Source organism: Colletotrichum abscissum (assembly GCF_030869225.1).
Source record: "Colletotrichum abscissum strain IMI 504890 chromosome Unknown Scaffold_30.1, whole genome shotgun sequence".
Lineage (NCBI taxonomy): Eukaryota > Fungi > Ascomycota > Sordariomycetes > Glomerellales > Glomerellaceae > Colletotrichum > Colletotrichum abscissum.
This window is the reverse complement of record NW_026850210.1, coordinates 45,946-58,294: the sequence shown is the minus strand read 5'-3', so window position 1 is coordinate 58,294 and position 12,349 is coordinate 45,946. Positions and strand designations below refer to the sequence as shown.

The 12,349-nt window shown below is 51.1% G+C and overlaps 6 protein-coding genes across 6 annotated transcripts; 3 read left to right on the top strand and 3 right to left on the bottom strand.

The window, feature by feature from the left end:
- Nucleotides 1-539: 539 nt before the first annotated feature.
- On the top strand, nt 540-1,470 carry CABS01_11121 (short-chain dehydrogenase; the record flags this gene model as incomplete). The annotated part of the gene is made up of 3 exons (XM_060544476.1): nt 540-588; nt 662-1,105; nt 1,175-1,470. The coding sequence occupies 3 exons, from the start codon at nt 540-542 to the stop codon at nt 1,468-1,470; spliced, it is 789 nt and encodes a 262-aa protein (XP_060397724.1).
- Nucleotides 1,471-1,702: 232 nt separating this feature from the next.
- On the bottom strand, nt 1,703-3,409 carry CABS01_11120 (uncharacterized protein; the record flags this gene model as incomplete). Its single annotated transcript, XM_060544475.1, has 2 exons — nt 1,703-3,257; nt 3,360-3,409. The coding sequence occupies 2 exons, from the start codon at nt 3,407-3,409 to the stop codon at nt 1,703-1,705; spliced, it is 1,605 nt and encodes a 534-aa protein (XP_060397723.1).
- Nucleotides 3,410-4,229: 820 nt separating this feature from the next.
- On the bottom strand, nt 4,230-6,017 carry CABS01_11119 (amidase; the record flags this gene model as incomplete). Its single annotated transcript, XM_060544474.1, has 2 exons — nt 4,230-5,931; nt 5,989-6,017. 2 exons carry the CDS (start codon nt 6,015-6,017, stop codon nt 4,230-4,232), a joined length of 1,731 nt encoding a protein of 576 aa, XP_060397722.1.
- Nucleotides 6,018-6,733: 716 nt separating this feature from the next.
- On the bottom strand, nt 6,734-7,891 carry CABS01_11118 (alcohol dehydrogenase GroES-like domain-containing protein; the record flags this gene model as incomplete). The annotated part of the gene is made up of 2 exons (XM_060544473.1): nt 6,734-7,777; nt 7,841-7,891. 2 exons carry the CDS (start codon nt 7,889-7,891, stop codon nt 6,734-6,736), a joined length of 1,095 nt encoding a protein of 364 aa, XP_060397721.1.
- Nucleotides 7,892-8,800: 909 nt separating this feature from the next.
- Nucleotides 8,801-9,813, top strand: CABS01_11117 (polysaccharide deacetylase; the record flags this gene model as incomplete). The annotated part of the gene is made up of 2 exons (XM_060544472.1): nt 8,801-8,906; nt 8,978-9,813. The coding sequence occupies 2 exons, from the start codon at nt 8,801-8,803 to the stop codon at nt 9,811-9,813; spliced, it is 942 nt and encodes a 313-aa protein (XP_060397720.1).
- Nucleotides 9,814-10,714: 901 nt separating this feature from the next.
- On the top strand, nt 10,715-12,288 carry CABS01_11116 (transmembrane amino acid transporter; the record flags this gene model as incomplete). The annotated part of the gene is made up of 3 exons (XM_060544471.1): nt 10,715-10,898; nt 10,959-11,388; nt 11,493-12,288. 3 exons carry the CDS (start codon nt 10,715-10,717, stop codon nt 12,286-12,288), a joined length of 1,410 nt encoding a protein of 469 aa, XP_060397719.1.
- Between the last annotated feature and the right edge of the window lie 61 nt (nt 12,289-12,349).

Below are 12,349 nucleotides of genomic sequence, written 5' to 3'. Positions count from 1 at the left end.
CTTGCGTGTTGGAGTTGAGGGAGACCAGGTAAGTTGGAGAGCAGAGGCTTTGGGGCATCCATCAGGCTTATGTTGGAGAAGACTGCAGCTGCTTGTGGGTCTTGCTTGACAGAGATAACTCCAACTGCCGTGGATTGGATCGCCCGCTATCTTTGGAGACTGACTCGTAATCAGACACCCCCTTGGCTCTCTACGACCCTGTGACCCTGCAACCCAACGCCCTTATCTAACGGAATTAGCCTTTGGAGTCTATGTAATGTCGAGGGTGTTAATGATCATCATTCGCTTGAGACAGACAGGTCGGCCTTCCCTGCTTTATTCCGAAGTCGTAACCGTAACATTGAGTTATTCGGAAGTTGTTTGCTCTCCCCGCAGTATCCACCAAATACGTGTTTGTGGACCAAGAGACATTGAACTGGTCCGAATGCTGATTCAACCATCGAGACTGCTGTCAAGCCTACATCTATAATCAGAGCAGAGCTGGATTTGGAGATACATCAGACCTATGCGTCTCGAGACATAGTTACCAAACTCTCGTCATGTTCAAATTTCCTGGAGTTGCTTTCATTACTGGCGCAGGAGGGACTGGTGAGTCACAATTTACATGGCGCTGTGAAGCTCATGGTCGCGTCCTTCAAGCTCTAACTCGATTAATACCTAGGCATCGGTGCTGCAGTCGCAAAGGGGTTCGCGCGATCAGGATGTTCAAGAATTGCCATCACAGACCTTAATCAAAAGTCACTCGCAGATACGAGAGATGCCATTTTACAAATCAATCCAGAGGCACAGGTGTTTAGTCAAGAAGGCGACATCTCGAACGAAGGTTTTGTCAATTCATTCGTTGGAGATATTGCCAAGAAGTTCTTACGCATCGACTACTCAGTAAGCTGCGCCGGCATCCTGGGCCAGTCACTGCGGTCACACGAAACGTCAACAGCCGATTTCGATCTCATTACCAATGTCAACTACAAGGGTAGTTGGTTGGCATCTCGGACGGTCTTGAGCCAAATGCTCAGACAGCAACCCCATGAAGAGCATCCAGAACAACGCGGCGCCATCGTCAATATTGCGAGTCAACTCGGCATTGTGGCGCGACCGGCTGCAGGTACGTTTAGCCGCTCCTTGAGGTAATAGATTGTGTCGCACGATTACTCACATAATGCTTTCGTGTCAGCACCGTACTGCGCGTCCAAAGCCGCCATCATCAATATGACGAGGTCAGATGCCATTGACTATTCGCAAGACAAGATCAGAGTCAACTGCGTCTGCCCGGGGGTCATCGCCACGCCAATGACAACAGCGTCAGAAGAGTTGGTACAACGACTGAGGCCCGCAATCGACATTGCGCCGATGAAGCGTATGGGTACACCGGAGGAGGTGGCTAACGCAGTAATATTCCTGTGCTCGAGCCAAGCCAGCTTCATCCAAGGCCATGCTCTGGTCGTCGACGGAGGCTACACCATCAACTGAGAATTGATAATGGCAACTCAAATTTCATCGGATACGGCCACACCCGTACTACTTCGTGGTAACACTTTCCACAATCGTGACTGTGAAATGCTGATAGGACCTTTTCCTATTTGAACAGTCGAGGCTCTAACGCAGGTACAGAAGAAGCCGCATAGCCGGCAAAGCCGACCTTTGTTAGATTTCATACCAAAGTGTTGACTTTTGTTACGATCTGAGTCCCTTTGACAGCACGCTACCCAGTCATCCTACCATTGACGACAAGATCCTCGGACTGAAGATAGGTCTGGCCCTTGGAGTCTCGCCTCACAACCTGTATCGTTCGATGAGATACACCTTGATCGTCCATTTGCAAACTGTCAGGCCTCATTTGAGATTCCGTCCACAGGTCCGTCACCCTCATCTCCCCGGGAGGCTGCACAAACGATGGTGAAGACACGGGCCGCCCACTGATATCCAATTTGATGTCGTGCTCGAGCTCAATGATTTTCCTTGCAGCCGCGACTAAGACGTCTGCTTCCCAAAGATTTTCCCGCGGGAGACCCAACACTGGCATCAGCCGTAGGAACTCCAGTCGCGTTTCTAGATCACGACAAGATGAGACGAGAAAGAATAGCATGGCGCCGAAGCCAGCTTCGAAGATGAAGTGTGGATGTTTTGAAGTGTTGAAACGTAAAGGATCTGGAACCTCGGCTTCCAGCCAGAGAAGCCGCTTTAGGATTCTTCGGAAGTTGTTGATGTATCTATCGTAGCCGGCTTCGCTTGTATCGAATGCCATGTTGAGCCATATGCAACAGCACTCATAGCGAGTCAAGAGAAAGCATTGCAGCATCTTTGGCCTATCTGAGTCTGACCGGCTGATGATTTGATTGTTCTGTGTAGGTGCTTCCTTGGGTTTGATAGCCATGAAGTCATTGTAAAGCTTGAACCACTGGTCTAGGAGACCGTTGATGGCAGCATGCTCAGAGAGAAGACTCGGGGGCGGTGTTCCGGTATCATCGGGTCCAGGCGATTTTGAAGCGGCTCGTTGTGAATTGCGCTGTGAACGCATGAACTCTGCTGTTCGATTGAAGAGGACATCGAGCATGAGCTGTGCGTCTGAGAAAGTGAGAAAGAACTGCGGCATGGGTCCCTCTAGGGCCCTTATGTCAGGGAAATCCGACTCTTCTTCACCGAAGAAAAGAGCGAACTCGCTAAGCCGCCGAAATATCGGTAGGAGGTGCTCCATGGTCCACGAGAACATGTAGTCGGGAGAGATACTCTTCAGTATCTCGACACCATGTCTGCTGTGCTGCAGTGCTGCTTTTCTGTTGACGCGCATGATCTCCACGCAGATGAAGAGAACGCAAACAAGCAAGATTATGGGCTGCTTTTCTTGAGAGTCCATGACTCTCAACTCGTGAATAGCGGCATTGTAGTGGTGTAGGGCCAAATTTTGATTGCTGTGCCGTACGGTGGCAGTAGCCTCAAAATTGCCCTGAGCCTCTTCATAGAGACTGCTGATGGAAATGACGGCGTGTCTGACGGCCGGCTCGAAGTTACTGAACTGCATCACGACGTGTGTCCAGAAATAGGGATCCACGGCTCCTGACATGACTGGTCCCGCTATCTCACAGAAGTACTGTAGAGCTCGACCTTCGCTGACCTTGGTGACTCCCGGGAAGACTTGATTTGGCTGGTGTAGGGATACGGTTCCTTGACGAGCGGGTCTGTAGCCATCGCAGCGTCTGCCTGTACTGGTGCAGCGATTGCATATCGGCTTAGCCTCGTCGCACTTGACTTTGCGGGCTCTAAAGACCGTCAATTAGGTGCTGATCAGATGGAGATATATGGACCCCGTAAGTGCGGCACAGCCTGGATGGCTGACAGCCTGACACGCCTAGTAGACTTACTTGCAGGTGATGCATCCAGTCCGAACTTTGGGGCTTCCTTTGCGGACCATGTTTCTGTCTCGGATGTGTGCGCAAGTTGGCAGGCCTTTACCGTCTGTTTCCTGACGCAGTAAGCCGCCAGGAGCAGCTTTGGGAAGGGTGTTGGGCTGTGCTTGTCCACTCGTCAGCTGGGAGAATTTGGCGACTGTTCGGCGGTGGAGATGGAATGAAGTGAATCATTCCGGAAGCGCTCATTCAAACGATGGCCGGGCGGAGAGCTATCTGTGTGACCAAACATGTCCCGTTTGCTGGGGTTCTTGTGGGGAGACAGGGATAGAAGCGAGCCGACCAATGTCAGTCCTGCGTTTGATCAATACTTGTCTTTCTAACATTAGCGAGGCACAGCATGAGCCCTCTCGCCGCGGTGACCGAGCGGCAAGGTGTCTTTGGTTACGACCATACGGGTAGTGCCGTTGGTGGTGCGGGGAAGTGAAATTGAGGTGTTCTGGCGGGCAAGCCAACTCGGGTCTACCCTTTGTTGGGATGAGTTGAGCCGCAAGCGTTCATTCCCAAAGTGCTTGACCGAGCCTTGTGTATCAACTGCGGAATTGCTGGGGAACCAGGCGACACGTGGTGGACCAAGCAAATACCTAGAGCCAAGAGAGAGCGAGTGTCTCTATGTGTATCACTGTGTGTGTGGCATAAGGTAGTAGGCAATTAGGTCCTTGAGGCCGAGGCTCAGCTCGAGATGGTGTGAGAGATCCCGACAACTTCCTTCTACTTTATGCTAGATACCTTGAAGCTATAGACATCAGACCCCTTGCGCCACAGGCTCCAAACCCAGATAGTTTGCTCTGAATGCAGCCCTTTCGACTCGGTCTCGTAAGGCTCTCAAACGGCCAACTTCACACGCTTAAGACTTGGTGAAGTTGTGCCGTTAACCTCAGGCATCGTCCTGCCATTGACTTTGACATTTGAGCCCGTTGAGAGAGTATCCGGAACAGATTCAGGAGCTTCGGGAGTGCTCGTGACGCTCTTCCAGTCGAAGTTGGTCTCCCATGCATGTGCAATGGTGAGGATCTTCTTCTCTTGCCATAGCCCTCCGACAATTTGCATGCCAACCGGAAGTAAGACCTGCGCGTCATCTTTGGCGGCAATAAATCCCACGGGTATTGACATTGCTGGATGTCCAGTAACGTTGAATACGGCGGTGTTGGTGGTCAGTCCTATGGTGGGTTCAAATGAACCCAGCACAGAATCTCGAGGCCCATGTCGTGGTGCCACAAAAGGAGTCGTTGGCATGATTATCGCATCGTACGTTTGAAACTTGCTCTGATAGGCGTCGCTGATTTGCCGACCGATGTTGACTGTTTTGCTGTAGAGACCCGGGAACTTGTCCGAAAGATACAAGCCGTTGATGAAGGTATTCTTTGTGGAGGGGAAAAGCTTTTGAAAGCTCGAATCCACCCAGGGCAGTCGTGCCTTTTCAAACTCAGTCAGGCCAAGACCTCTGTGTCCCGAAGCTCTCCCCAGCATACCCGACGAGCCCGCAATACGTTGTTGTATTGTCCATATTGAAGGGCCTTCCAGATGAAGAGGGACGGATACATGCTCGACAATTGCCCCTAGAGACTCTAGTCTCCGGGCGGCCGAAAGGACGTGGTCTTTGACTTTGGGGTCGACAATTTCTTGATCGAAGCCCTCCCTCAGAAGGCCAATCTTGATTCCGTCCAAACGACCGGAGCTCGCTGACAGAGCAGCAGAGAAGTTGTAGGAGCCATGAGCCGCAGCGCCTAGAGACTTATCGTCGATGCCGTCGTATCCGGAGATCACATCAAGACACTCAGCAGCTTCAGTGACCGAACGGCAAATGGGCCCTGCATGGTCATCAATAGCATCACCGCTAGTAATTCCCGTGAAAGGCACCAGACCGTGAGTCGGCTTCACACCGACGCAGCCGCAAAATGAAGCTGGAACCCGGATGCTGCCGCCTTGATCTGTGCCTAGCGCGATATCGATCTTTCCGGAACAAACAAGGGCGGCACCCCCAGAGGTGCTGCCACCGGTGGAGTAGCCTTCCTTATAGGGATTCTCGATTGTGCCTTGCGCGCTGGTGAAGGATGCTGTGGAGTTGCAAAAGTGCTCACATGTAGCCGTCCCCAGAATGTCGGCTCCGGCATCCAAAACTCGTGTCACCACTGTGGCATCCGTCGATGGCGTCCAAGGAGGAAAAGCATCGCTTCCGAAGAATTGTGGAACGCCTGCTACGGCAATGCAATCCTTCAAGCATACAGTCTTTCCCTTCAGGCATACCTGAGACGGACCAGAAGCTGACTTATCTCCCCTAATCAAGAAACGATGTGCCCACGCATGCCCAAACTCTTGCTCTTCTGCTGTGGGTATATGTACATTCTCTCGGGGGTATCGTTTCGTGTCGGGGGCCGGTTGGTAGTCTGGAAGACTATCGATACGGGTAGCGCAATCGTGCACCGCAGCGAGCAGTCGCTGGTAGTCGGCCGACTCCTCAGCCTTGATCGTCAAACCGAGTGGCTCGAGCAGCTTCTCGACGTCGCCTTTCTGCACGGGGTTCTCCCTATGGCGTACCTGTCAGCATTCAGGCCGCATCAGGTAGGATGAGATTGGTCCTTACGTGGAGATGTCCTTGAAGAAAACAGACATGATGGGAGGTGGCAATCGTCGACGGTGTTCTGTTGGATCGCTGGTCACCGATGCGTTTCGATTGATTGTAGTGACGACTGGTTAGCCAGCATGCTGTTCATAAAGGCTCGAAAGTAACATCCATGCTGAACCCACGAGAAATTGTCGGGGGCTCTTCCGCGGGCCATTGGGTCAATCTGTGGCGAAGGCGGGTTTCCGATGACACACAGAATGAAGTCGACATCAACGAACGTGATGGCAATATCCGTAGAATGCCCCCGCTACTCTGTGCCTCCAAGCCCCAGTAACACAAACCTACTGTGGCACGAGAGATTGTGGAGGGAGGGGCACAATGGTGTTGGGGTAATACGAAGATTGAGTAAAGAGAATTTGGAGACAACGTCTAACGACCCCAACTCCACCACTACTGAATGAGGATGACCCTAATGAGCGCTGGTACAACTCAGTGTCCGCAAAGCGGTTACAAGAAAGATAGAATTGGAGTCAGATAGAAATCAGCCTTGAACTCCATCACGATAGATTGAGTCAATTAACCGGCCGCCAAGCTAGTAGAAAAATCGCGTGACCTTTCATCATTGTAACTCTCACGCTGACCCTGACCAGATTGTGGAGGGCCGTATGGTGTCTGTTCGAAAAAGCAGGAAACAACTAATTGTAATGCACAAAACACAAGACAACGTTCGATATTGCTAACATACTCAGTTAATAGGGTATCCTTACTCCGAAATGCGCACCACAAGCCTGCCTTTAAATCCGCTATCCTGATAAGCCACTACAATGCCCGGGATCTCGTCAAACGACATCAGAGTGATGTGAGACCTAATGCTGGCTCTCTCCACAGCCTCCATCATCCTTTCGGTGGATTCTCTACCCGCAACATAACTCCCCCGAATCGTGAGCTCTCTGAAAACGATGACACTAGAGTCAAACCTCCAATTCTCAGCAGGCAAGCCCAGGACTCCCATGACCCCTCCAATTCGTAGGATCGTCAATGCCCAACTGTTGGCTGATAGTGAGTCTGTGCAAACCACAACTGCGGCTACGCCCTCCCCGTTCGTAAAGTCCAGGATTTGAGAAGTCGCACGTTCCGAGCCAGAATCCACCACCAGCACCGGCCTGAGACTTTCATTGAACATTTCAGTAGCAAGCTGCCTCCCCGCCGGACGGCTGTCGACCGCTATGGCGCGGAAACCCATGGCGCTGGCAAATTGTAATCCGAGATGACCCAAACCTCCGATGCCGACAATAGCTACAGTTTCTCCTGCTTCCAGCTCACTTGTTGCTTTTTCGAGTGAGCCCCAAACTGTAGCACCTGCACACATCAATGGCGCCGCTTGCTCGAAAGATAGGGTCGGCGGTAAGCCGACAGTGGTCTCCGGATCTATGGCAAGATATTCCGCGAAAGCCCCATCATGATGAAAACCAGCGGTCTCTCTCTTTTCGCAGAATCTTGGGTCCAGAGTATGCTTCCTGCTAGTGCGAAGTGACAGACCGCAGCCACTGCATTTGCCGCATGAGTTCTTGTAGTTGAGAGCCCCAACTCTATCACCGACCTTCCATTTCTGATTGCAGTCTTTACCAACCTGAACCACGATACCGGCAGGTTCATGAGATGCGATCATGCCCAACGGTGACTCAAATTGTCCCTGTAAAACTTGTAGATCCGAGTGGCAGAATCCGGCCGCATGAACTCTGATAAGTAGCTCATTGCTGCGAATGGCCGGAGTTTCTCTCTCCACTAGCTCATATGGTTTGTTGTACTGATGGTTTGATTAGCTTTTCCTGAACTATCTCCTGGAGCATAATGCATCATGAGAACCGACTTCCTTTATCTGAGCTGCTCGCATCACCGGAGGAATGATGGGGTTTGCCATGATTTCTAAAAGAGAGCAGTTGAGGTTTGCCAAGGGCTTAGAACACGGACTGCGGTGCGGATCAAATTTGCTGTTCTTGATGTTTACTTGGTGCAAAAAATGAGGCCCTTGAGGTTGGAATATGGAGTTGAATTAGAACTTCAGACAATGGAGGGCTCGATCAAGTTCTATTCTATACGGGCTTATTCCACGGGTGGCCAAGCTCCTGAAGGCTTCAAGTTAAAGAGTTGTCGATGGTTGTTGGCCGTTATCATCCGACTTAAAGAGGGGTCAAGTCGAGCCGTTGGAGCAACTCGAGCACCTCCCAGTTCGCCTCCAAATCTGTCGCCCACGCCACGAATCCACCCTCTATTACACAAAAACTTTAGGTCTCCAACAGGACCATACTGCGGCAGGTCCGCGACCGGATGAAGTCCTTCGCCCCTCTTAGACAATACCCCTCCTTTTCAATACCACAGCTATGTAAAAGGACTGGATACAAGTGATCGCTGAAATAATCTGGATGGAGTGGTTAAATGCCCAATGGTTGCTGTCCAATCAAAGGTATCACAATAGACATCTACCCAGTCCGAGATCCCTGCTTCTGAACCTTACCTTCATAGGAGGTGAATCCACACAAGCTACCCCGCGATAAGCGACCCAAGGCATGGGAAGGCATTGCAGAATTGATAGCATAATGAATCCCGATAAGATGATGAATACCCCTCAGTGACATGACCGACTGAGCCGCTACTAGGTTTGACTGTTTAAGAGGAATCCGCTCGCAGCGTGGCAGCAACCCTTTTCCTTTATTCTGCCTTTCCCCGAACCCCGCACGAGTCTTTATCAACCGATTCGAGATCATTCCACCTTTGAGAGTATCACCCCTCCCTGGCGAAGAATCGCACAGAAATCCAATCTCAACTCACAATGGGCAAGAAGCGTGTTCTCGTTAGCTATGGCGTCGACGTTGACGCGGTCGCCGGATGGCTAGGATCCTATGGAGGAGAAGATTCGTCCAACGATATCAGCAGAGGTAAGTAGGTATTGGGAGCTAAGGTAGTCGGGTATGCGTGGCCTACTTGAGCTTACGATTGAACTTTCCAGGTTATTTTGCTGGAACGATAGGTGTCCAACGGGTGCTCAAATTCCTCGCCAAGTACGACATCAAGGCTACATGGTTCATCCCAGGACACAGCCTCGAGACCTTTCCCGAGGACATGGCCGCTGTGCGAGACGCCGGCCACGAAATCGGGCTACATGGCTATTCGCACGAGAATCCGACAGATATGACCATCGATCAACAAAGAGAAATCCTTGATAAGACACATCGCATGCTCACAGACTTCGCGGGCAAGCCTCCGAGGGGTAGCGTCGCTCCATGGTGGGAAACAAGCAAGGAGGGGGCTCAGCTTTTGCTCGACTATGGTATCGAATACGACCACAGTATGAGCCACCACGATTGTCAGCCGTATTATCTACGAACTGGCGATGAATGGACCAAGATTGACTACAAAAAGAAACCTAGCGAGTGGATGAAGCCTCTTGTAAGGGGACAAGAAACAGGGCTCGTGGAGATCCCGGCCAATTGGTACCTTGACGATTTGCCGCCAATGATGTTCATCAAAGATGCGCCAAACAGCCACGGATTCGTCAACGCCAGGGATGTGGAGGATATCTGGCGAGATCATTTTGACTATTTCTACCGCGAGTACGACGAGTTCATCTTTCCACTGACAGTCCACCCGGACGTATCTGGTCGTCCTCACGCATTGCTCATGCACGAGAGGCTCATTGAACACATGAAGAAGCACGAAGGGGTGGAATTCGTCACAATGGAGCAAATTTGCGACGAATTCAAGGCAAAGACGGCACCGGCACAGGGAGCTGTGATGCCTGCAGAGCCTGGCGCCATGCTGAAGAAAGAAGCCGTAGGAGCATAGATACTGAGTTTACTCTTGTAATGAAAATTGATATCCGAATTCTCGACTCCACAAAACATTCATGCCTATCTATTCCACCTTGCTTCCCTCCATATTCCCATATTTGTTTAGCACATCACCTCCACTTCAAAGAGCCTGCGTAAGGGAATGAGAAACTTATGAGGTAAACTGCTCTTATGACTCCACGATTCATCTTTCCGGCGGCGCTAGCCATAAATGTTCAAATATACTTAGCCAGGAGTTTCAGGCGGACATCTCTACTGACTTGGCTCTGTATCCTACTGCAAGACGCTTGGAGTAAGTCCTCGTCGATGAAGTCCATTGACATACATGCCTCCAAGGCTCGTCAACTTACCCCGCGCTTATCACTCATGATGCTCTAGTCAAATCAGTCAATGTGGACCTATGGCTTTGGGGTATATCTATTTCCAAGCCCGGAGCTTTCTAGACTCCAACTTCGGCACATGGGCTCGACAACTGCCCCAAGTTGTCACTAATACCCCAACCTTATCGCAGGAACCTTGTTTTGACCCACTGGCACTCCACAAACGCACATCCAACCCCTGAACGCGCTTTTGACTTTGGGTGTCGCCATGGGTCGGCGACCCACGATCTTGGAGCGGCATCTGGAGCTCGTCGCGGGGTTGGACAGTCTTTCCTTTCGACAGCTATCTTGCGTCGGAACATCTGTGCCGCTAGGAGATAAGCCACGCCAGGCTCTCATGTTCATCTCACTCGTCACAGTCGATATTACCAGATGCTCCAACTTCAACTAACAGGGACGATCTTATATTGAGGTAATGTCCGCGGCTCATCCGTCATACGATACGCCACGGACTCTGTAGAAGCGACCACTCAGCTGGAATCGGAACCCGCATCAATAATCGAAACCGCCGTCAAAATGTCTCAGACCAATTCTGAAAAGAGCGATGCCATAACACCGGCGCCGGCCCGGAGCAGCGGTAGCATCGACGCGGGAAAGCTCGAGAATGCTGAAGATGCTTTTGAAGTCTTCAAGCGCGGCGAAGGGACGGTCGACTTCCGTACTGTGGGATGGATACACGCCTCAGTAATCTTCTTGAAGGGTAAGAAAGCCTTAGCCACTTATCCGCCTGGCAAGCAGAGGTGTAGCTAACAAATCCAAGTTATTTTCGCAACCGGTGTTCTCACAATTCCTTCAGCCATGTTCGTGTTGGGTGCGCTGCCCGGTGCCATTAATGTTCTTGGTTGGCAGTTTCTCAACACGTATTGCGCCATTATCCAGGGCAATTTCCGCAACGCCCATGCTGGGTGTCATTCTATCGCGGATATGGCCAACGTCGTTGGTGGTGTTTGGCTGAAGGAAGTTGTCGGAGTCCTCTTCCTCGTCACATATGCAATCGTCGGCGCATCGGGCATTTTTGGCACCTCAGTTGCCTTCAATGCACTCTCGAACCACGCCATCTGTACCAACTATTTCATGTTGGTGGCCACTGCCTGTGTCTTTATTCTCGCAAGTGCTCGAAAATTCGAAAAGATTGCATGGTTGACATGGGCTGGCTTCTTGTCAGTGTATATCGCCGTTTTCATCGTGGTGTAAGTTCACTTCCTCCCAACCCAGATCATATTTCTTTATTAGTGTATCGGTCCTGCCGTCTGCGCTCCAAAGCCTTCGAAAATTCCACTAACATTTGTTACAGTGTTGCCGTCACGCAAGTCGACAGGCCTGCCGCTGCCCCAAAGACAGGTGATTTCGACCTAGGTTACCATGTCATCGGAAACCCCAATTTCGTGACCGCAATCACGAGTGTTGCAACTATCTTCTGCTCTGGTGCAGGAACATCGGCGTTCCTTCCCGTCATCTCGGAAATGAAGAAACCCAAGGATTACAATAAAGCTGTGTACCTTTGCATGGGTATTGTCACAGCGTCCTACTTGACCTTCTCACTTGTTGTCTATCGTTGGTGCGGCCAGTGGGTTGCCTCTCCTTCACTAGGTAGTGCTGGAGAGACCGTCAAGAAAGTCTCGTACGGTATTGGCTTGATCGGCCTGATGGTCAGCGCGTGTCTGTACATCCATGTCGCAGCCAAGTACTTGTTTGTCAGAATCCTTCGAGATTCTGTTCATTTACAGAAGAACTCGGTCATTCACTGGTCTGTTTGGCTTGCGTGCACCCTCGGAATGTCCGTGGTCTCATTCCTCTTGGCATCTGGAATCCCCATCTTCAACTATCTGCTGGCGCTAGCAGGAAGTTTAACTTTCGCACCTCTGGCACTCGGTCTTCCTGGTTACTTATGGATCTTCGACCACCCGCATTACAGACAGGGCAACTGGTGGCAAGCCATGGTGTACTGGCTGAACTGGCTTATGATTCTGCTGGCCGTTTTCCTGACTATCGGCGGCACTTATGGTGTCGTTCAAAACATCATTGATGCCTATGCCGACGGCCTGATTGGGGGTGCCTTCTCGTGTGTAGACAACAGTGGCTCTTCATGAACGGTCGGTGGAACTGGGAACGGCCATAGTTATTTGATAGAGATGGGAGGGATTGTTCTTG